Source organism: Onthophagus taurus, chromosome 5 (genome assembly GCF_036711975.1).
Source record: "Onthophagus taurus isolate NC chromosome 5, IU_Otau_3.0, whole genome shotgun sequence".
NCBI classification, from domain to species: domain Eukaryota; kingdom Metazoa; phylum Arthropoda; class Insecta; order Coleoptera; family Scarabaeidae; genus Onthophagus; species Onthophagus taurus.
The window spans coordinates 11,786,154-11,810,104 of record NC_091970.1 but is presented as its reverse complement, the minus strand read 5'-3'; the positions used below and the strand labels follow the sequence as shown (position 1 = coordinate 11,810,104).

Sequence of the window (23,951 nt, the reverse complement as noted above, 5' to 3'; positions counted from 1 at the left end):
CTTTCATTCCCGAGTTATAATCGATTTTAAAACCAAAAGTACTCAATTTTGACATTTTGGTGGTTTTTTCTTTATCACTAGAAAATCATTACAACTAAACCAAATCTGTTTATGCATGATGCCTTTTTAGTTCATAATAAACAATTTATTTCAAAAAAACTTTCCTCCATCACAATTAATTTTTGAGTAATGATCGATTTTGATAACAAAAGTACTTAATTTTGACATTATGGGGATTTTTTCTTTATCACTAGAAAATCATTATATCTAAACAAAATCTGTTTATCAATAATACCTTTTTACTTCATAATAAACAATTTATTTCAAAAAAACTTTCCTCCATCACAATTAATTTTTGAGTAATGATTGATTTTGATAACAAAAGTACTCAATTTTGACATTATGGGGATTTTTTATTTTATCACTAGAAAATCATTACATCTAAACAAAATCTGTTTATCAATAATATCTTTTTAGTTCATAATAAACAATTTATTTCAAGAAAACTTTCCTCGATCACAATTAATTTTTGAGTAATGATCGATTTTGATAACAAAAGTACTCAATTTTGACATTATGAGGATTTTCTCTTTATCACTAGAAAATCATTACATCTAAACAAAATCTGTTTATCAATAATATCTTTTTAGTTCATAATAAACAATTTATTTCAAAAAAACTTTCCTCCATCACAATTAATTTTTGAGTAATGATCGATTTTGATAACAAAAGTACTCAATTTTGACATTATGGGGATTTTCTCTTTATCACTAGAAAATCATTACATCTAAACATAATCTGGTCATCAATAATATCTTTTTAGTTCATTATAAACAATTTATTTCAAAAAAACTTTCCTCCATCACAATTAATTTTTGAGTAATGATCGATTTTGATAACAAAAGTACTCAATTTTGACATTAAGGGGATTTTTTCTTTATCATTAGAAAATCATTACATCTAAACAAAATCTGTTTATCAATAATATCTTTTTAGTTCATAATAAACAATTTATTCCTAAAAAACTTTTCGCCATCACCTTTCATTCCTGAGTTATGATCGATTTTAAAACCAAAAGTACTCAATTTTGACATTTTGGTGGTTTTTTCTTTATCACTAGAAAATCATTACATCTAAACAAAATCTGTTTATCAATAATATCTTTTTAGTTCATAATAAACAATTTATTTCAAAAAAACTTTCCTCCATCACAATTAATTTTTGAGTTATGATCGATGTTGATAACAAAAGTACTCAATTTTGACATTATGGGGATTTTTTCTTTATCACTAGAAAATCATTACATCTAAACAAAATCTGTTTATCAATAATATCTTTTTAGTTCATAATAAACAATTTATTCCTAAAAAACTTTTCGTCATCACCTTTCATTCCCGAGTTATGATCGATTTTGAAACCAAAAGTACGTAATTTTGACATTTTGGTGATTTTTTATTTATCACTAGAAAATCATCATAACTAAACCAAATCTGTTTATGGATTATGTCTTTTTAGTTCATAATAAACAATTTATTCCTAAAAAACTTTTCGCCATCACCTTTCATTCTTGAGTTATGATCGATTTTATAACCAAAAGTACTCAATTTTGACATTTTGGTGGTTTTTTCTTTATCACTAGAAAATCATGACATCTAAATTAAATTTGTTTATGGATGATGTCTTTTTAGTTCATAATAAACAATTTATTTCAAAAAAACTTTCCTCCATCACAATTAATTTTTGAGTAATGATCGATTTTGATAACAAAAGTACTCAATTTTGACATTATGGGGATTTTTTCTTTATCACTAGAAAATCATTACATCTAAACAAAATCTGTTCATCAATAATATCTTTCTAGTTCATAATAAACAATTTATTCCTAAAAAACTTTTCGCCATCACCTTTCATTCCTGAGTTATGATCGATTTTAAAACCAAAAGTACTCAATTTTGACATTTTGGTGATTTTTTCTTTATCACTAGAAAATCATTATAACTAAACCAAATCTGTTTATGGATGATGACTTTTTAGTTCATAATAAACAATTTATTTCAAAAAACTTTCCTCCATCACAATTAATTTTTGAGTAATGATCGATTTTGATAACAAAAGTACTCAATTTTGACATTATGGGGATTTTCTCTTTATCACTAGAAAATCATTACATCTAAACAAAATCTGTTTATCAATAATATCTTTTCAGTTCATAATAAACAATTTATTCCTAAAAAACTTTTCGCCATCACCTTTCATTCCTGAGTTATGACCGATTTTAAAACCAAAAGTACTCAATTTTGACATTTTGGTGATTTTTTCTTTATCACTAGAAAATCATTACAACTAAACAAAATCTGTTCATCAATACTATCTTTTTAGTTCATAATAAACAATTTATTTAAAAAAAACTTACCTCCATCACAATTAATTTTTGAGTAATGATCGATTTTGATAACAAAGTACTCAATTTTGACATTATGGGGATTTTCTCTTTATCTCTAGAAAATTATTACATCTAAACAAAATCTGTTTATCAATAATATCTTTTTAGTTCATAATAAACAATTTATTTCAAAAAAACTTTCCTCCATCACAATTAATTTTTGAGTAATGATCGATTTTGATAACAAAAGTACTCAATTTTGACATTATGGGGATTTTCTCTTTATCTCTAGAAAATTATTACATCTAAACAAAATCTGTTCATCAATAATATCTTTTTAGTTCATAATAAACAATTTATTCCTGAAAAACTTTTCGCCATCACCTTTCATTCCTGAGTTATGATCGATTTTAAAACCAAAAGTACTCAATTTTGACATTTTAGTGATTTTTTCTTTGTCACTAGAAAATCATTACAATTAAACCGAATCAGTTTATGGATGATGTCTTTTTAGTTTATAATAAACAATTTATTTCAAAAAGACTTTCCTCCATCACAATTAATTTTTGAGTTATGATCGATGTTGATAACAAAAGTACTCAATTTTGACATTATGGGGATTTTCTCTTTATCACTAGAAAATCATTACATCTAAACAAAATCTGTTCATCAATAATATCTTTTTAGTTCATAATAAGCAATTTATTTCAAAAAAACTTTCCTCCATCGCAATTAATTTTTGAGTAATGATCGATTTTGATAACAAAAGTACTCAATTTTGACATTATGGGGATTTTTTACTTTATCACTAGAAAATCATTACATCTAAACAAAATCTCTTCATCAGTAATATCTTTTTAGTTCATAATAAACAATTTATTTCAAAAAAACTTTCCTCCATCACAGTTTGTTTTTGTGTAATGATCGATTTTGATAACAAAAGTACTCAATTTTGACATTATGGGAATTTTCTCTTTATCACTAGAAAATCATTACATCTAAACAAAATCTGTTTATCAATAATATCTTTTTAGTTCATAATAAACAATTTATTTCAAAAAAACTTTCCTCCATCACAATTAATTTTTGAGTAATGATCGATTTTGATAACAAAAGTACTCAATTTTGACATTATGGGGATTTTTTCTTTATCACTAGAAAATCATTACATCTAAACAAAATCTGTTTATCAATAATATCTTTTTAGTTCATAATAAACAATTTATTTCAAAAAAACTTTCCTCCATCACAATTAATTTTTGAGTAATGATCGATTTTAAAACCAAAAGTACTCAATTTTGACATTTTGGTGGTTTTTTCTTTATCACTAGAAAATCATTACAACTAAACCAAATCAGTTTATGGATGATGTCTTTTCAGTTCATAATAAACAATTTATTTCAAAAAAACTTTCCTCCATCACAATTAATTTTTGAGTTATGATCGATGTTCATAACAAAAGTACTCAATTTTGACATTATGGGGATTTTTTCTTTATCACTAGAAAATCATTACATCTAAACAAAATCTGTTTATCAATAATATCTTTTTAGTTCATAATAAACAATTTACTCCTAAAAAACTTTTCGCCATCACCTTTCATTCCCGAGTTATAATCGATTTTAAAACCAAAAGTACTCAATTTTGACATTTTGGTGGTTTTTTCTTTATCACTAGAAAATCATTACAACTAAACCAAATCTGTTTATGCATGATGCCTTTTTAGTTCATAATAAACAATTTATTTCAACAAAACTTTTCGCCATCACCTTTCATTCCTGAGTTATGATCGATTTTAAAACCAAAAGTACTCAATTTTGACATTTTGGTGGTTTTTTCTTTATCGCTAGAAAATCATTACAACTAAACCAAATCTATTTATGGATGATGTCTTTTTAGTTCATAATAAACAATTTATTTCAAAAAAACTTTCCTCCATCACAATTAATTTTTGAGTAATGATCGATTTTGATAACAAAAGTACTCAATTTTGACATTAAGGGGATTTTTTCTTTATCACTAGAAAATCATTACAACTAAACCAAATCTGTTTATGGATGATGTCTTTTTAGTTCATAATAAACAATTTATTTCAAAAAAACTTTCCTACATCACAATTAATTTTTGAGTAATGATCGATTTTAAAACCAAAAGTACTCAATTTTGACATTTTAGTGATTTTTTCTTTATCACTAGAAAATCATTACAACTAAACCAAATCTGTTTATGGATGATGTCTTTTTAGTTCATAATAAACAATTTATTTCAAAAAAACTTTCCTACATCACAATTAATTTTTGAGTAATGATCGATTTTAAAACCAAAAGTACTCAATTTTGACATTTTGGTGGTTTTTTCTTTATCACTAGAAAATCATTACAACTAAACCAAATCAGTTTATGGATGATGTCTTTTTAGTTCATAATAAACAATTTATTTCAAAAAAACTTTCCTCCATCACAATTAATTTTTGAGTTATGATCGATGTTGATAACAAAAGTACTCAATTTTGACATTATGGGGATTTTTTCTTTATCACTAGAAAATCATTACATCTAAACAAAATCTGTTTATCAATAATATCTTTTTAGTTCATAATAAACAATTTACTCCTAAAAAACTTTTCGCCATCACCTTTCATTCCCGAGTTATAATCGATTTTAAAACCAAAAGTACTCAATTTTGACATTTTGGTGGTTTTTTCTTTATCACTAGAAAATCATTACAACTAAACCAAATCTGTTTATGCATGATGCCTTTTTAGTTCATAATAAACAATTTATTTCAAAAAAACTTTTCGCCATCACAATTAATTTTTGAGTAATGATCGATTTTGATAACAAAAGTACTCAATTTTGACATTAAGGGGATTTTTTCTTTATCATTAGAAAATCATTACATCTAAACTAAATCTGTTTATCAATAATATCTTTTTAGTTCATAATAAACAATTTATTTCCAAAAAACTTTCCTCCATCACAATTAATTTTTGAGTAATGATCGATTTTGATAACAAAAGTACTCAATTTTGACATTATGGGGATTTTTTCTTTATCACTAGAAAATCATTACATCTAAACCAAATCTGTTTATCAATAATATCTTTTTAGTTCATAATAAACAATTTATTTCCAATAAACTTTCCTCCATCACAATTAATTTTTGAGTAATGATCGATTTTGATAACAAAAGTACTCAATTTTGACCTTAAGGGGATTTTTTCTTTATGATTAGAAAATCATTACATCTAAACTAAATCTGTTCATCAATAATATTTTTTTAGTTCATAATAAACAATTTATTCCTAAAAAACTTTTCGCCATCACCTTTCATTCCTGAGTTATGATCGATTTTAAAACCAAAAGTACTCAATTTTGACATTTTGGTGGTTTTTTCTTTATCACTAGAAAATCATTACATCTAAACAAAATCTGTTCATAAATAATATCTTTTTAGTTCATAATAAACAATTTATTTCCAAACAACTTTCCTCCATCACAATTAATTTTTGAGTAATGATCGATTTTGATAACAAAAGTACTCAATTTTGACATTATGGGGATTTTCTCTTTATCTCTAGAAAATCATTACATCTAAACAAAATCTGTTTATCAATAATATCTTTTTAGTTCATAATAAACAATTTATTTCAAAAAAACTCTCCTCCATCACAATTAATTTTTGAGTAATGATCGATTTTGATAACAAAAGTACTCAATTTTGACATTATGGGGATTTTTTCTTTATCACTCGAAAATCATTACATCTAAACAAAATCTGTTTATCAATAATATCTTTTTAGTTCATAATAAACAATTTATTTCAAAAAAACTTTCCTCCATCACAATTAATTTTTGAGTTATGACCGATTTTAAAACCAAAAGTACTCAATTTTGACATTTTGGTGGTTTTTTCTTTATCACTAGAAAATCATTACATCTAAACAAAATCTGTTTATCAATAATATCTTTTTAGTTCATAATAAACAATTTATTTCAAAAAAACTTTCCTCCATCACAATTAATTTTTGAGTAATGATCGATTTTGAAATAAAAGTACTCAATTTTGACATTATGGGGATTTTGATAACGAAGATATTCAATGTTTTAAAAATTTAAGACCCATCTTTGAAGGCCTATAACTCCTCAGGGGTACAACTTAGTATAGAGATAAGTTGCGTTAAATCATCTTAATTTATTGTCCTTTACATGTCTCTGTGTCGGTTCTTATGTGAATCATTCTGTATATGTGTAATATGGAATTGAAAATATTCATTGGTAGCCAAACCTATTTTTAGTTTTAAATTACGATATAAATCATTGCTTTACAAATTTCTATAAGACTTAATCAAAACTAAAGTAATTAATAAGCAAAAATAATTATTTTCATTGAAATTAAATATTTAGTAATTTTCGATTTTTCAAAGTTGGCAACCGTTCATTTTGACATTTGACGTTTTGCGTTATCTTATTTACACCATAATTGGTAATTTTTTTTTATAATCGAAAAATCAAAGTTATTCACTTTTAAAACCGATTGATGTCGTTAAATTCGACATATTCTTAAAACTGTTAATTACACATATAAACGTGGTATGTTGGTTTCATGAAATAATCGAAGTCAAAATGGATATAACGGCTCGTTACGAGTCGAAAATCAAGAGATTATTAACCAAGTTGTTGGATCCAACGTACGAAATCTCCAACGATCTTTATTTAAACACTTTCATAGCACATCTTTCAGGAAAATACGACCAAGGTAAAAAATTAAAAAATTTTTTTTTTGAGGTTATGTCGAAAGTTATTTTTTTAGATTTCTCTCAAAACATTCAAAATCTTCCAATTTTAACGGAATGGATTATTGAAGCTGTATCAGTTTGGGAGAACCATACAAATCCATCAAAAACAGCTTCAATTTTTATTTTAAACCTCGTTGGGTTACTATCAAAAAGTGATGAACGCTTTACGTACTTTAAAACGTTTAATATTTATAATAGTTTAACGACTTTATTAAAAATTAAGTCCCCAGCGACGTCTCCAATTGTAAAATTAGGGTTTATAAAGATGTTATCCTCCCTTTTAGAGCATAAGTTAGGGTTAGATTGGTTAATTTCCACTGATAATTGGAGAGAAATATTAAATTTTAGTTTACAATCAAACACAATTTATGTAATTCGAGAATCTTCAGAGTTTATTGTTTGCTTGTTAAAAAAAAGCATTGATTTTAACGAGATTTTTTGTAAATTAGTTGTAAAAAACATCGTGGGGAAACTAAATGAGTGCTTAGTTTGCGAAAGTTTTGGCAAAGAAATCGATGAGGACGTCTTAAAAAGACGTTCTGAGCCAATTCTAAAATTAATTTTGTACATTTTCGATAATTTTTTATCCCAAAACGTTAATAATTACGAAAATAACGATTTCCGCGTCGCTAATTTATTCATTTTAACGTTTTCGATCGAAAACATTTTATGGAACTACTCAAATTGTTCTAAATCGATCGATTTTACATCAGAAATCGATAATTGTTTGTTATTAACGTTCTTTATAAAAACGGCGTCGATTAAATCGCGTTTAATCCCGCCAGATTCGCTCCGATCTTGTGGAGCATCAATAATTAAATTGTTATCATTAAAAATTTCGAAACACCAACATTTAAACGTGCTCAAAATCTGTTTTTTCGCCAGCCAAAGTTGGAATTTTTTATCAAAACGCATTGAGAAGCCCACGAATGAAACTGCGTTATTAAAATTAGAGAATCATTTAGTCCCGATTGAGCTCCTCCCGATTATTGTGGTTACGTTTAATCATTGCGGGAAAGTTATCACCGATTTGGACATCGATGAGATTCGCGATGAGTTTATTTCGAAGTTGTTTAAAACGATGAGTGAGGGCGTGACGAGGATTGCGTTTCAATTTAAGGACCAATTGATCCAATTCCCGGATATTTTCCCCTTGGCGATCGCCGCTTTGAGGAATATTTTAAACGGGAGGAAAAATTTTCGAAGGAGTCGCGCCATTTTAGTGTTTCAAGGTTGCGTTTATTCGTTTAAAGACATCACGATGTTTCTTAAAGAATCGATCGGGGTGAATCAAGAACAACGCGAGAACGTCGAAATGTTTTTAAAAAACCCCTCGTATTTCATCAACCTCATTAATTGCTTATCCGTTTTAATCAACGAAAACAACATAACTTGGTCGGAAAGCGTCGAAACGATTTGCGTCTTAAACGTAACAATCGATTTTTTAAACTTGCCAATCCCCACGTGGAATTACCGCGTTAAAATCGAAGCTTTAAAGCTGCTAAATTTATCGATTTCGAAGTACATGTCGCCAAATTTAACTTTATTACTCGATAACACCCAAGATTCGTGTTTGAACCAATTAGGGCCGTTATTATTAAACAATTTGAGCGATTTAAACTGGGAAATTCGCGATTCCGCCTTAGAGGTGTTAAAAACGATCTTGGATTTTTCTTATTCGAAATTTCCGGGGTTTCGGGATTTAATTAAAACCTCAAATTTGTTAGATTTCGTTATAAAATTGGTTTTAAATGATTCTGAGTCGTTTGTGCGCGCTTCTTGTTGGAAGTGTTTGCAAGAAATCATAAAAATAAACGATTTTTGGCTGGAAATCATCAATTTGAAGAAAGATCTAATTAAAACGAGTTTGATTCGGGTTAAATCCGAACCGGAGGCGATCGTGCGTGTTGAAATCGCGAAATTTATCCGAATTATTTATGAATATCAAGAATTTCCGGGTGATTTAATCGATGTGGTGTATGATTCGATGTTTTATGCGGCCACGAAAGATTTTCATTGGGAGGTGAAAACGAATTCGTTGGATTTTTGGGGGAAAGTGATTTTGAATCATCTCGAAGAACAAGGGATGATCGATAATGCGTTTCCTGAAATTACATTTTCAAGGGAACAAAAAAAGATTATTCGATTAACCGATAACGCGATTAAAATACGGCTAAAGAAGGTTTTAAAAAAATTAGAACTAACCGGGTGTTTAACCGTTTTAATTCGTGGATTAAACGACGATTGTGATTTAGAAGTTGTTAGAACGTCGATTGAAAAAGTTAAAAAGTTTGTGATTTTATTAAGGATGTATAAACTAATCCCAGAACGTAAAAAATCGTTTGAAGACTTACAACTTCAATACATCCAAAATTGCAATCAAATCCCATCTCAAAGTTGTAGCTTAAATGTAGCAGAAAACGACCAATTTGTAACAGAAAACACAAATTTATCCATTTCCGATCAGATAATTAACGAAATTGTGAACACAACTGATTTAAATTTGTTAGAAAATGTTTCAAATTCGCTTTATGTCGAAGAGAATTTCGAAGGGATTGAGAAACGTAATCAATTGATTAGTGTCGATGATTTTTTAAAGGCGATTGATACCGATTTGGACGCGATTTTGCGGTCGAAAACTTCGTGGTTAGCTACTTTGGATGATTTTGGGTCTTTGTTAGATGATATATTAAAAGATTACGATACTAAAAGGTGCTCAAAAGTTAACGAAATGGATTGCTATTAGACTGAAAATTTAAAATGTGTAATAAAACACATAAACACTCCAAATATTTAGGATTTAAACTGAAAAAAAAATAAATAAATAAATAATAGGAAAAGTTAGAATAAGAAACAAACTGTTATTTAAGTTTAGTTTGCGTTATTTTGTTGAATAATTTTTAGGTTTGTATTAAACGTTTAATAAGAAAATATATAAAATGTACTTGAGGGATGATTTTTCGTTAATTGTTACGTGTTCTGCCATTCCTTCACCGATCTTTATTCCTGTGGTTGTATTTTCGTATATACAACTCAGAATTAGAGGAAAGATACCAGGACATGAAGTCTTAGGAGTAAAATATCATCGTAATTATGACTGCGCTATTTATACATATACGCAACAACATAGAGAATGCCCATTTAGTATCGACTATCATAAGTCATACTACGCAATCTCACGGTGATGGTTAAGGATATAAGAGTACAATATATAGAGGATGTTTTTTTAAGCCAGATAGAACTTACGAAAGGGTTAACTGTGATACTGCACTCACTTTTTGATATTTATGATCAGTATACTCTGGCAAATCATCATGAACAGATTGACGCTTGAACAACGCTATCAAATTATCCAGATTTAAGTACGAAGGCTTTCACAGCCGGTGTAAATTAAACTAAAATTAGAACTAAAACTAGAAACTTTCGTGTTTTGCCATGCGTTTTTGACGTTTCGGATGCCATGTTGCAACCTTCTTCAGAAACTGGTTCGAAGTGACGAGATCAAAAATCGGTAACTATATACAGGGTGTCACACAAAAAACGCCCAAACCTGTAGCACTGTTATTTACATGAAATGGTTTTATAAATACTATGATTCATGCTACACATAAAATTTTTCCAACGCCATCTTCAATTTCAAGCAATTATTAACTTTTGTTTTTCAAATTGTTGCGTATATTTTTCATCACGTCATTGGATAGAGATTGTTTTTCTGAATCCATTCACGAACAATACATCCATTTGAAATGTAATTTTAGCAGAAAGAAGACACCTGTATATATACAGGTCCAACGCCATCTTCAATTTCAAACGATTGTCAACTTTTGATTTTCAAATTGCTCGGTATGTTTTTCTTCACGCTATTGGATAGAGATTCTTTTTCTCAATCCATTAATGTGTAACACATCAACATTAATTGTAATTGTAGCATAGAAAAACATTAAAATAGCATTCTCTTAAAGTTACTTGTGTTATACTGTGGTGTGGCATGGAAAAAATAACAAAACAACTTATAAGTATCATTTACAACTGCTTCGGGCATTGAAATAACATTTAATGACTGTTATCAGTTTTGCGCGTTATTTTTTTCCATGGCACACTACACTGTTACAAAAGTGACTAAGACAATGTTCGGAAAATGCTTTAATTGTTTTTCTCTGCTAAAATTACAATTAATGTTAATGTATTATAAATCAATGGGTTCAGAAAAAATTCTCTATTCAATAACGTGAAGAAAAACATAACGCGCAATTTGAAAATCAAAAGTAGATAATCGCATGAAATTGAAGAGGGCATTGGAAAAAGTTTATTTGTAGCATGAACCATAGCATTCATCAAACCATTTCATTTGATACCTCGTTCATGAAAATCGGAAAGTAAATGACAGAGTTACAGCTTGCGGCATTCTTGTGGGACAACCTGCGTATATACAGGTGTTTTTTCTCTGCTAAAATTACATTCAAAATGTATGTATTGCACATCAATGGATTCAGAAAAAAAATCTCTATCCAATGACGTGAAGAAAAATATATGGAGCAATTTGAAAAACAAAAGTTAATAATCGACCGAAATTAAAGATGGTCTTGGAAAAAATTTATTTGTAGCATGAGTCATAGTATTTATAAAACTATTTCCTTTGATACTTCGCTCATGAAAATCGGAATGTAAATGACAGAGTTACAGCTTGGGGCATTTTTATGTGACACCCTGTATAAGTCGGAAAACTAATTAATAATCAGTTAACACTAATTACAAGCTAATTATTAACTAATTGCGTCGCGTCCGGTGTGAGGCGGGAAGAGGTCTTCGTGTTCACCACCATCTTCCATGTTCTGCTAAGCTTCCAGCCATCTTCTCTGTTGACGTTATTTTTAAAAAAGTCAGAAATCGTCGTGTTACCAGCAGACAAAGGGGATTGCTACCGTTGTTATGGACAGGAAAGAATACGACGACAAAATGATGAACCTACTGGAGCCAGCCACCTACAGGAAGATACAGACATGCATTTAGTTTTTGGGGAGGCTCGGTGCAGCGGTCGAAGGGCGGCGAGATTGTACGCAAATCGCTACCCAAATCGAAGACACCCGGATGCAAACGTTTTTGTGCGGTTGGATTCCCGATTGAGGACGGAAGGAAGATTAATTGCTCATCGCGGGGAAGGCAGACCACAACGCGGTGTTCGAGACCATGAACGAATTCTAGAGGAAGTTGAGGAAAATCCGACAATGAGTACGAGGAAATTATCAACAGTTTTAGATATACCAAAAACAACGATAAATAGAGTGCTCCGCAGTAATAACATACACCCCTATCATTATTCGGCTGTGCAGGAGTTACATCCAGGGGATGCGGAGATGCGCCTGGAATTTTGTCACGAGTTGCTAAGACGCCATTATGCTGACGGAGAATTTCTGTCCAAGATACTCTGGACCGATGAAAGCATGTTTACCAGGGCAGGCTGTTTTAATCGGCATAATTTACATCATTATGCCGATCAAAACCCGCACGTAACCCAGGTAAAATGCTTTCAGCGGCGCTGGAAGATCTACATTTGGGCAGGAATTATTGATAATAACATCATTACCTACGAGTTGAACCCGTCGCTTAATGTAAGTAATAATTTGCAAAATATTAATAATTCCTACAGGATGTTCTTCCAGAATTCCTAAACGCATTGCCAGATAACGAACGACCCAGTTTCTTCCAGCAAGATGGTGCACCGCCCCACGACATCCGGCGGGTAACTGCATGGCTGAACCAAACCTACCCGGGGCAATGGTTTGGTCAATACGGTCCGATTCGATGGCCGCCTCGGTAAATATTAAAATTTTTATTACTAGTTTCATTAAAAAACGTACTTACTTAACGAATTAACTAATATTCTATGTTTTATTATAGTTCTCCGGATTTAACTCCGCTGGATTTCTTCTTTTGGGGATACCTCAAACAAGAAGTTTACCAGCAGGAGTCGGAGGATGTAGAGGACGTCATCGCCAAATTCCATGCGGCAACGGTGCTGATCACACCAACAATGCTGGAGAATGTTCGTCAAGACATTGTGACACGGGCCCATAAATGCATTGCAAATAATGGGTTGCATTTCGAACAACAGTAGACTCCCCTGGATGTAACTCCTCCACAGCCGAATAATGATAGGGGTGTATGTTATTATTGCAGAGCACTCTATTTATCGTTGTTTTTGGTATATCTAAAACTGTTGATAATCTCCTCGTACTCATTGTCGGATTTTCCTCAACTTCCTCTAGAATTCGTTCATGGTCTCGAACACCGCGTTGTGGTCTGCCTTCCCCGCGATGAGCAATTAATCTTCCTTCCGTCCTCAATCGGAAATCCAACTGCACAAAAGCGTTTGCATTAGGATATCTTCGATTAGGATAGCGATTCGCATACAATATTTTATTTTTTTTATATTTATTTAAATTCTGGAATAAAACATTTAAGTTCTTTGTTTTTACTTATTACTTAATTTTGACCGATTTATATCTTTTTTCGTTACTTTGTCAGCATCGTACGACAATTATTGTATTGTTTGTCAATTATTGTAGTTCGACCTCGAATCACTCGTTTGGATGTTGTAACTGTTCATTACCAAAGCGTTAACTACATCGATTTTATTTCAAAAAAACTGTTAAAACATTATTTAGACAATCGTCAGTGTTCTAAAATATTTTGATATTTTCAGATTTGTTTAATAATTTTTTTTTGGGATTTTACTTTAAGTTTTATCACATTATCCTTTAACATATGGTTCAATTCAATTACTTCGTATTTTTTTAAAAACAAAAAAAATTCGCTTCGTGACCGAACCTCGTCTAATTTCTACCTGCGTATCACCAAACCTTATGTTGGAAAGCAATTTCATTCTTGCAATAAATTATTAAATTTATACATAAACTGGGTTGGGTTGGGTTGGGCTGGGCGCGGCGGACCGACCGGGGGTGTGATCGATTGCCTGAGTGAGTTTACTAACACGCCATTGGTGATCTTAAAACCGTTCTCCTGCGGTTATTATAAACATTTCGGAAAAATTTTATTAGAAAGATCGCTTCAGAATAATGTATCCTACAACCGTATAATGCTCTGATGCGGAAGATACGGGACACCCTGTATATGTAGTTACCGATTTTTGATCTCGTCACTTCGAACCAGTTTCTGAAGAATGTTGCAACATGGCATCCGAAACGTCAAACCTTTTATTAAAAGACGCACGGCAAAACCCGAAAGTTTCTAGTGTTAGTTCTAATTTTAGTTTAATTATCCAGATTTACTTTAAAAATCAGTCATCAATTCGCATAACTTATAGACGCTTCGTGATTTGTATGGCGCACATAATTGTCCATCTGAGCAATCCATTCGTTTAACTGTGGATAGATTTCATACCACATACTCTCTAAGTGATGCAATAACATCAACACGTCGAAAAAATGTGCGTGCTGAAGAGAATATCGCCGCTGTAAACGAAAATGTGAAAGAAGATTCAAATTTATCGATTCGTCGTCGGTCGCAGGAATTAGGGCTCTCTCCGTCCACTACGTGGAAAATTTTGCCCAAAGATCTTGGCCTACACCCGTTTAAGATCCACCTGGTGCAGGAATTAAACCACGAGACCATCATATGCGTCGTTCTTTCGCCGATTAGACTCTAGAGCAGTTGGAAACTGATCCCATGTTTTATCGCAAAATTGTGTTCAGCGATGAGACTCATTTTTGACTTAACGGGCCGCATATGGAGTGAAACCAATCCACAACAGACCCTACAGACTCCATTACATCGAGAAAAATGCACCGTTTGGTGTAGAGTTTGCACTCTGGTGGCATCATTGGACCTTATTTTTTCAAAAATAAAGTCGGAGCTCGAAAGTCGATGATCAATGTTTCTTTGTTTGAAAATATGGATGACATTGATCTGGGCGAGATGTGGTGTCAACAGGACGACGCTACGTGCCATACGGCGACCGCAACCATCGACTTATTGAAATCAAAATGTGGCGATAAGTTGATTTCGAGAAATGGATGACATGCCAATTGGCCTCCAAGGTCGTGCGATTTGACACCTCTCGATTATTTCCTGTGGGGCCACGTGAAGTCATTGGTTTATGCTGATAAACCAGCAACAATTGACACCTTGGAGGCCAACATTGTTCGTGTTATTCGTGACATACGGCCAACAATGCTCGAAAAAGTGGCCCAAAATTGGACTTCCAGAATGCGCTTCGTCAAGAACAGCCGCGGTGCCCATATGCCCAAAATCATTTTTAAATGTTAAATGCCATGTACACAGGAAAAAATCGTGTCGTGTAAAAATTTTAGAGTAGTTGGTAAAAAGAATTAGAGTAAAAATTTTAATATCACATGGTAAAAATAACTCTAATGTACACTATATTTAATTTTAATATAGAGTTCATATATTATTCACTTAATAGAGTAGTTTTTACAGTTCTCTAAAGGAGTGTTCTTTTTTACTTATGTTAGTGAAGTTATGTAATATATAAAACATTAAATTTTACACAAGACGTGTAAACTGTACTTTTCCTTCAGGTACTTCGTAGGCATCGCACTATTTTGCTCGGGATTACTCGTCGGTACCACGTGATTAACATGTGGTGTGATACAGCTAAAATTTAACGGTCATGTACTAAACGAGTCGGAACTCGACAGCGTCTCGAGACCTGATTTACGCGATATAAAAAGAAAGAACGATTATTTTTATTTTAATTATGTTTGCCAAACATTCGTGTTGTGAAATTAGTGGAACTTCCGGAAGATTTTACGTACGAGTTCCTTGCGGAAGATTGGTAAGTATGTACAACTATACGTACAGAAAACTTATAGAAGACTCATTAGATGCAGTTTTTATGGTGACTTGGTGGAAACTTTAAAATGGATTAAGTATGGTTATATAAAAAGAATTTATTTTTTTTTAAATTTAAGATATAACAATATATTACAAATAAAAATAAAAAGAAATATTTTATAATTTTGATTTTTATTACAAACCTAAAACCTTCCTAAAAATATTCTATACTTCCTATTAAAAATTAACACTAATAAGTGAAAGATACACACTATTTAGTGATATTTTGTCACTTAATAGAGTAAAATTAGAACGAATCTTTAATAATTTACAGTGCTAATTTTACACTGATTAGATTAGAAATGTATCTAATTAGAGTCACGACAACATCTAGTTAGATTACATATAATACACTGTTATAGAGTAACGATTTTACACTATTTAATAAACACCATCTTTCACTATTTAGTGTAAAATTTTAATCTATTCACCTACACTATATAGTGCAAAAAAATAACTCTAAATATATTGGACCGATCTGAACCATGTTTTAGAGTTGATTTTTACTCTATATTTTTTCCTGTGTATTGATCTTTCGAACAAGAACATTTTTTGGTTTAAAATTTAATTTTTTGTGTTACTTTTTTTAATTTAAAGTTCTATCGGTCTTAAGGGGGGAAGTACATTTAGACGAGCTAAAATAAGCGCATTTTCAAGTTATTTTTTCGTGAAGTTGAAATTAGTTTAAAACCTTTTTGATACCCACTACTATTTAGTGATGCTTTGTACTATAAAAATATGTATTCACATATTCTAAAACTTTTATAGGCGAACGGCAAATAGTGATCAGATAGGGAAACGTTACGGAGTGAGCGGTTCCGTTTCAAACATTCTAGCATTCGCTACAGTGGTTAGAATTACTTGCGAATGCATTTAAATTGTTCCCAACATTCATATCTTCTATGTGAACCAAAAAAAAGTTTAAAAAATTTAAGCATTTAAAAAATACAGGTGTTTTAAAATAATGTTATAACTTTTTAAGAAAATATTGATATATAAATTAATAAAAAAGTAATTTTTTAACATAACTTATGTATACTTAGAGGTTCAAATAGAGGGTGATATTACTATTTATATGTGTAACAAATTTAATGAAAATCGGTCAAGTAGTTTATTAGTTATCGTGCTTATAAGGTGTAAATACATTGATTTGAGAAAAAGCGCGTTAAAGTTTCAAGTCGTAAAAACAAATTTTTTTCAATCACGAATAACTTGTTGGCTAGTCTGCAATACCCGGACCGTATATCAGACCTTCAGCTTCTTCATAAAATTCACTTTCGATCGCCAACTGGTCTTTTTGTGCTTTTCGAGCTTCTTTAAACACAGATTCGTTACATCGTTACGGCCGAGTAATTTGATGTTCGTCCATTTGTTCAGCGTATATGTTGGCTTGCCACCCAATAATTAGATTTAATTTACTCATTATTTACAATATGCTACTGTGTCCTTCATTAAATAAACTAGCCACAATATATGTACTAATATCCACTATTTTTAAGCCAGAATTCAGGTGCTTTGGAGCCAATCGCCAAATAGTAGAGTTGAAACTTTCATTGGCATTTTGAGTGTGGCCCCCCAAACATCTTATTAATAAATTTTCTCTGGATAAATCTTCATAAATTGAATATATGTGTGTCTGAACATCTGGATGCAATGGCACTGGATGCTTCATCAAGGATGCTTCACCAGCTCTCGGATCCTGACGGACAATGTTGGTGATTTGGATGTTCATCTGTAGAGCACATGTGGTAATAACTAGCCATTATCGCTTTTTTCATGTCCTCTGCACTGTTGATATTTCTACGGATAGCAAGACCGTAGTATGTCGTAAGTTTTCTGATTAGAGTATCTGTCAATTTTCCTTTTCCGCCAAAGTTGTATGTTTTTTTTATGTTTCGTAGTCGGGATCCCATCCTCTTTTCAACATGTCCAATACATTCATTTTTAATTACTGGAAAATCGTCGCCATATGGATTTTGTTCTAAAATTGCTTTGAACGTTTTGGAATCTCCGTCCCCTATATAGTTGACGTATTTTACACCAAACTTTTCTTCGGATCTCAAAAACATCTCTACAATTGCATCGACTTCCATTTTACCGGCAGACCCTCGTGAGTTTTTATGCAATTTTCTTTATGTTCTTCATACCAGTCAATATATTCTTCTGTATTTTCTTTATTTTTATAAAATGTACAGGCTTGACAATAACTGCTTTTTACAGCTACATCGATAACTTTACCAGAATAGTACCCAATAACCGATGTTACGCCGTATAATGATTTGAATCCGCGCTTATTCCAAGAACCATCACCAGATACTTTTAAATTCAAGATTGACCTTTCTTGCCTTTCATTTTCTTTCTTTTCTTCTTCAACAGCTTTTCCGCTGTAATATTCGAACACCGATTTGGTGGCTGAATGCTGATGTTTAACAATATTATTGTATGCACTATTACTCAAACCGTCGCATATATCCATAAAATTGCAAAATAAATTTATTCCTTGCCTCCCAATGCCCAGCAGACGCATAACAAAAACAATTCTACGATTTATTTCATAACCAGTTTGAATTAATGGTCCGGAATTTATGTCTCTTCGGCCACAATGACAAAGCAAAACGAGCTTGAACCCAAGACCCAAGCTCTCATTCCATCTACCTCAAATTATATGGTATCTTTACATTTGCAACAAATAACAACATTAGCCAAAGCACTGAACACGGTAACAAACTCTATCAAATGATACGAATGTTGTTTTATTCCCACAGAAGTAAAGATACGGAGTTATAAAAACCGGGAAGACTTGTAGATTGTTATCTATAACGTACTTGTTAAAGGTTTATAACTTCTACAATTTAAATCATTTGAAATTAAAACTTCATAGAATCAAGAGCTTAAACAAATTGCTATAAAAATAATCGATTTTTTTGATCACGTGATTATGCGTGAGTCACGTGAATCACGCGTGAGTCACATAGTTATATGTATAATTTTCACGAAAAACGCGCACCGGGAAAATACGCTATTTTAACGGAAGTACTTAGAATTTCGCTTTAAAATTTTGCTATCATATTCTTAAGATGTTCAGGCAACTTTTTATGGAAAAAAAAAATTTTGAGTTTTTTGACGGTTCTAAATGAATTTCCCCCCTTAAAAAAACACCCGTTACAAGCCACTCCTACCAGAATGACCGCTTAAAGTTGTACAACTTTTCCTGCTACTATTTACATAGGAGACTTCAATAGTCACCATTCTCTAGCAGTATAAAAAAACTAGCTCACAAACTCGACAAAAAAATTCCAACAATCTAAAGGGCGAAAACAAGAAGAAGACTGCAACACCAACAGCGTCAGGAAACGTATGGGCAACTAGAGGAGAAAACAAACAAGAAGAAAGAAAAAGAAAGACTGTAAAGATTTCGTAAAAATCATTGGCAAAATGGTGGTCGAGATAGACCACCATTAATAATTAATAATAAGTTTATTGCCACATAGCTTATACAGGAGAAAAATAATGTGTGTGTACATAAATGAATTAATTAATAGTGTATGTTAACAAAAGGTCAGTTTATCGCCGAGAACGATGTCTTCCAAAAGACCCAACCAGCAATGTATGTAAAAAAATAAAAAAAAATAATCAATATGGCATTATTAAATAATTCAACATTTAAGCAAAAAGAAGAGAAAGAGCAGAGGAAAAGCAAAAAAAAAGAAGAAACACAACGAGTACAGTTGATAGAGAGGAGAAAAAAAAGAGAAGAGAAGCAGGTGACATCAAGAGTTAGATTCAGATAATTGCAGTGTTAATAGATAATCCCTTAAGCAGACCTTAAATGTTAGAAAACTCCGAGTGTTGCGTATTTCCGTGGGTAAACTATTCCAAAGCTTTATAGCCTGCACCGTGAAAGATCCATGATATCTCTCGGTGCGATGAATGGGAAATATGAGTAAGGTATCAGACTGTGCTATAGTAGGCAGACCACTAGACGACATGAATGGAAAGTTCGTGTACAAATATAGTGGGGTCCGAGAAGAAAGTATTTTATACAATGTAGTCAGTATACGGAAGGATCTGCGTTCTTCGACAGTCAACCTACGAAGGTGATTTCGATATTGCGTCACATGGTCGTACTTACCCAGGTCAAAAATAAAGCGTAGGCAATTGTTCTGCAATCTTTCCAATTTGTTACGGAGGGCAATTGCACCGCATCAGCATAATCTATGTGGGGCAGTATTAATGAGTAACAAAGATTACAACGGACAGCAAGGGGAAGGAAACAACCAAGTTTACGCAAGGAATGAAAACAAAAATAGACCTTCCTACAGACAGACTGAATTTGACACCGCCAAGACAGCGCTGACTCCATTGCTACCCCCAAGTTTTTGACCGTATTGGTGAAATGTATAACATTGTCACCAAGTATCAGTTGCGTATCATTGAAAGAGTAAAATTTTGCAAGTAAAGGTTTTGAACCGAATGCTATAGCTTGTGTCTTAGCAATATTCAAACTCAGGCCAAAACATTTACACCAGTGAAGTATCCTGGACAGATCGTCATTAAGCCGCGCCATGGAGACCGGGAGCTCATTCACAGTTGTTGATGTATAGATTTGAAGATCATTCGCATATGTTATAATTGCATGAAATGAATTTGGTAACACTGTTTATAAAAATTGAAAAGAGTAATGGACCCAATACACTTCCTTGAGGCACACCACTATGACTTTGAAACACAGAAGAAGAAGATGAAGTGTCACGCACACAAAAGGAACGTTGAGAAAGGTATCACCTAAACCAAGTAACGCACTCAGGGGCAAAGCCCATAGCAGACAGAGACGACACCAGTAGGCTATAAGGTTATTCGTCGATCGTCACAGTTACGCTTAATATCATCAGTAACCTTGATGAGTGCCGATGTGGTACTGTGGCCTGGTCGGAAACCAGATTGATAGTCTGTAATTAGTTTATGCTCATCAAGGTAATCCTGCACTTGATTGTACACAAAGCGTTAAAGTGCCTTAGATAATACGGAAAGTATCGATTATTATTATTATTATTATTGCTGCCGGGCTGAGGAGAGCGGCCCCTCTCGTTACCGCGACCTATAAGATCTATTGTAACTTTAGCCCTCCAAAGGTTTAGGACAAATGTAGGTCCTTAATAAACCATAATATTGTCCTAAGGTCATGAACCTTTATGTCGGTAGGTAACAGGGGAGTTTTACCGACAATGTTGTGTCTTAGACGGCTTCTGGCGACGCAATTGCACAGCATATATTCAACAGTTTCTTTGTATAGTCGACAAGTTTGATCCTCAGCTTGTCCAATGTGGAAGAGGTGGTATTTTAGGGGCGCATGGCCGGTCAGGTAACCTGAGAGCGTTCTTAGATCCCCTTTGCTGAGGCATAAAACCTCTTTGGTTTCGTTTTGCGACGGAGTTATCATACTCTTCGCTTGTCTGTGACCTGGAAGTTCTTTCCAGCGTAAGGCTATCTTTGAAACCTCCCAGTTGTTGATTATTTGTTTTAGGTGGCTTTTTTGTAGTCCACAACCAGGTTGGGGTCCAATGAAGGGCATATTTGCTGCCTCTTTAGCCAGCTTGTCGGCCTTCTCATTGCCCTCAATGTTGCTGTGACCTGGAACCCACCATAGGGTAACATCATTGCCCCTAACGAGTTCTCTCAGGTTGTTGGTATATTCTCTGATCAGTGCGGAGTCACACGTGTAGGCCTGAATTGCCTTTAAGGCGGCCCGACTGTCTGTGAAAATGTTTATGGATGCACCTTTTTGTCCCTTCTGTAAGTTCAAAGCGGTGCAGAAGTTTATAGCAAGAACTTCTGCTTGGAAAATTGTTAAGTCCGAACTTGAGGGGCAATTTGATGTGGCTATTTGGTCCACTGATGCCCATGCCTACTCCAGATCTTACTGTCTTTGAAGCATCGGTGTACCAGGCTAGGGGTCCTCTTTTTAGTTGAGGCCCTCCCTTCGCCCAATCATCCCTGCTACTAAATATGACCTTATACGGTTGGTTGAAATTGTATTATACCGTCGGTATGAGGTCCGTTTTAATTTCAATCAGGTGATTTAGACATGGGTCCTTGAGGATCTCGAGGTGTCCTCTGAGTTACCCTGCATCAATTTGAGTGAAGAAACTGTTTTCAGTGATGTGATAAGGCACTTAAGGTTGCCTCCTTTTGTATACAGGGTGTCCCGTTAAGCGTACGGAGCGGCAGTATCTCTAGAACGTTAAGGCCTAGAGGTTTGGGAAAAAAATCTTTATAAGCAAAGTGACCAAGAGAAATAGCTGGAAATTATTTTGAAGTTCGTAATTCGACCGCTAGGGGGCGTAACTGCCATTGAGAAACATAAAGTTCCCGCTATCTCAGAAACTTAGACGATGAGCTATAACTTTGACAACAGCATTTAATAGCTTGGATAATACCGCATCGCTTTTGTTTTGAGATATTTCTCATGTATATAAGTGGAGCGGTGTGAGACCGAGTAGGGCTTCCAAAGCAGCCGTCGGACAGGATCTCATTGCACCCGTTATGTTAAGACAAGCTAATTAAATAATCACTAACTAATCACCGCTGGATTTGTGCCAGCTGTTGTTGAGCTGTCTTATGTTTTGTTTTTGGCCACCAAACCAATGAGGTGTAGGCGACCATGGGTCTGATTATTGCTACTTAGGTCCAATGAGCCATTCGTGGTTTGAGACCCCAGTTCCTTCCTAGGAGCCTGCGGCAGATCTGGTTTGCCTTTTTCCGGGTGGAACATAATTATGTTCCACAGGTGAGTGTGTCGTTTTGTCAAGAGCGCATGTGTTGAAATCTATTATAGACTGGGTTAATATGGTCCAAAACCCTCCGGAATTTTTTTATAGAATAGTGTTATGGAAATGATTGGCATATGGGATCTACTTGGATTGTATTCCTCGTGTGAAATTTGGTGACCCAAATCGTATTGGTTACGGAGTTATTAATGTTTTAAATTTATGGCTTTGATAACTTCACACCAGTGCCTCTGTTGGGTGACTGGTGTAAATGATCAAGTCAAGTTCTTGCGGTTTTCATTTTTCAACGCTTTAGTTGTAACGTTTGACTTCTTCAAAGTCATAGCCATTTTGGTTTATAAAAGATTTTAACGTATTCGGTTTACTTTGGAGTTGAAGTTGGTTCTTTATTAACAATAAAATCAGTTTTTTGACGCTTTTGGAGGTGATTGAATGCCTATGTTGCTTGAGCTAATTAAATCGCTTTCCATTTGTAAGTAGATTAATTTAATTTTAGATCAATTTTGTTGTTCATTGCTTTGTTTTCCTTTGTTCAGTAAAGTGTTCAATGAAGGAATAAAATCCCGTTTCAATTAGAATATAGTTCGTGCGATTTAGGGTAGGCACACATGGTCGATTTTTAGTTGGCCGATAGTTTAGTCGATGGACATAAATGTGTTAAGTTTAATGTAGGTGCACACACAACACAACTGCAGATCAACTCGATTTTTTAATCAAAAGGAGTCGATGTGCACTTATGATTAAAAAGTTGTGCAACTATCGTACAACTGCGATAATGTGACAGCTTCATATTGAAGCGCACACACAGTCGATAGTTTAGTTGAGGTCTTTAGAAATTTAGGTTGCGCGTGCAACTTTAGTGAGAGTTCAAGTGTCTTCTCTAGTATAACATAAATCAATTACTACTTTAGTTTCTCTCAATTATTTTATTATTTTTAGATTATGAAATTTATTAAAAATTACTTTTCTATATTTTTGAGGTATATAAATTCTAGGAGACGTTAAAGTAGTGTCGCACCAAAGTAGTAAATTTGAGTTTGGAATTTTTGTTTCAGATAAATTATAATTGCATCTGGAAGTTGATTGTTTGTTGATTAAATAAGGTCAT

General features: G+C 32.7%; 1 protein-coding gene and 2 long non-coding RNA genes across 3 annotated transcripts; all 3 read left to right on the top strand.

The window, feature by feature from the left end:
- The first annotated feature begins 6,834 nt into the window (after nt 1-6,834).
- On the top strand, nt 6,835-10,002 carry LOC111417832 (uncharacterized). Its single transcript, XM_023050224.2, has 2 exons — nt 6,835-7,141; nt 7,196-10,002. Exons 1-2 carry the CDS (start codon nt 7,009-7,011, stop codon nt 9,925-9,927), a joined length of 2,865 nt encoding a protein of 954 aa, XP_022905992.1. The 5' UTR covers nt 6,835-7,008; the 3' UTR covers nt 9,928-10,002.
- Nucleotides 10,003-11,478: 1,476 nt separating this feature from the next.
- Nucleotides 11,479-13,646, top strand: LOC139429890 (uncharacterized). Its single transcript, XR_011640482.1, has 3 exons — nt 11,479-12,790; nt 12,842-12,995; nt 13,080-13,646. It is a non-coding gene; the product is annotated as an uncharacterized lncRNA (long non-coding RNA).
- Nucleotides 13,647-15,614: 1,968 nt separating this feature from the next.
- On the top strand, nt 15,615-16,178 carry LOC139429872 (uncharacterized). Its single transcript, XR_011640456.1, has 2 exons — nt 15,615-15,996; nt 16,046-16,178. It is a non-coding gene; the product is annotated as an uncharacterized lncRNA (long non-coding RNA).
- Nucleotides 16,179-23,951: the final 7,773 nt, after the last annotated feature.

Excerpts from the sequence above, each read along its gene's own strand:
- LOC111417832 (XM_023050224.2), top strand. The coding sequence starts at position 7,009 with ATGGATATAACGGCTCGTTACGAGTCGAAAATCAAGAGATTATTAACC. Across the intron at positions 7,142-7,195 it reads TTCAGGAAAATACGACCAAG|ATTTCTCTCAAAACATTCAA; the intron begins GTAAAAAATTAA and ends TTATTTTTTTAG.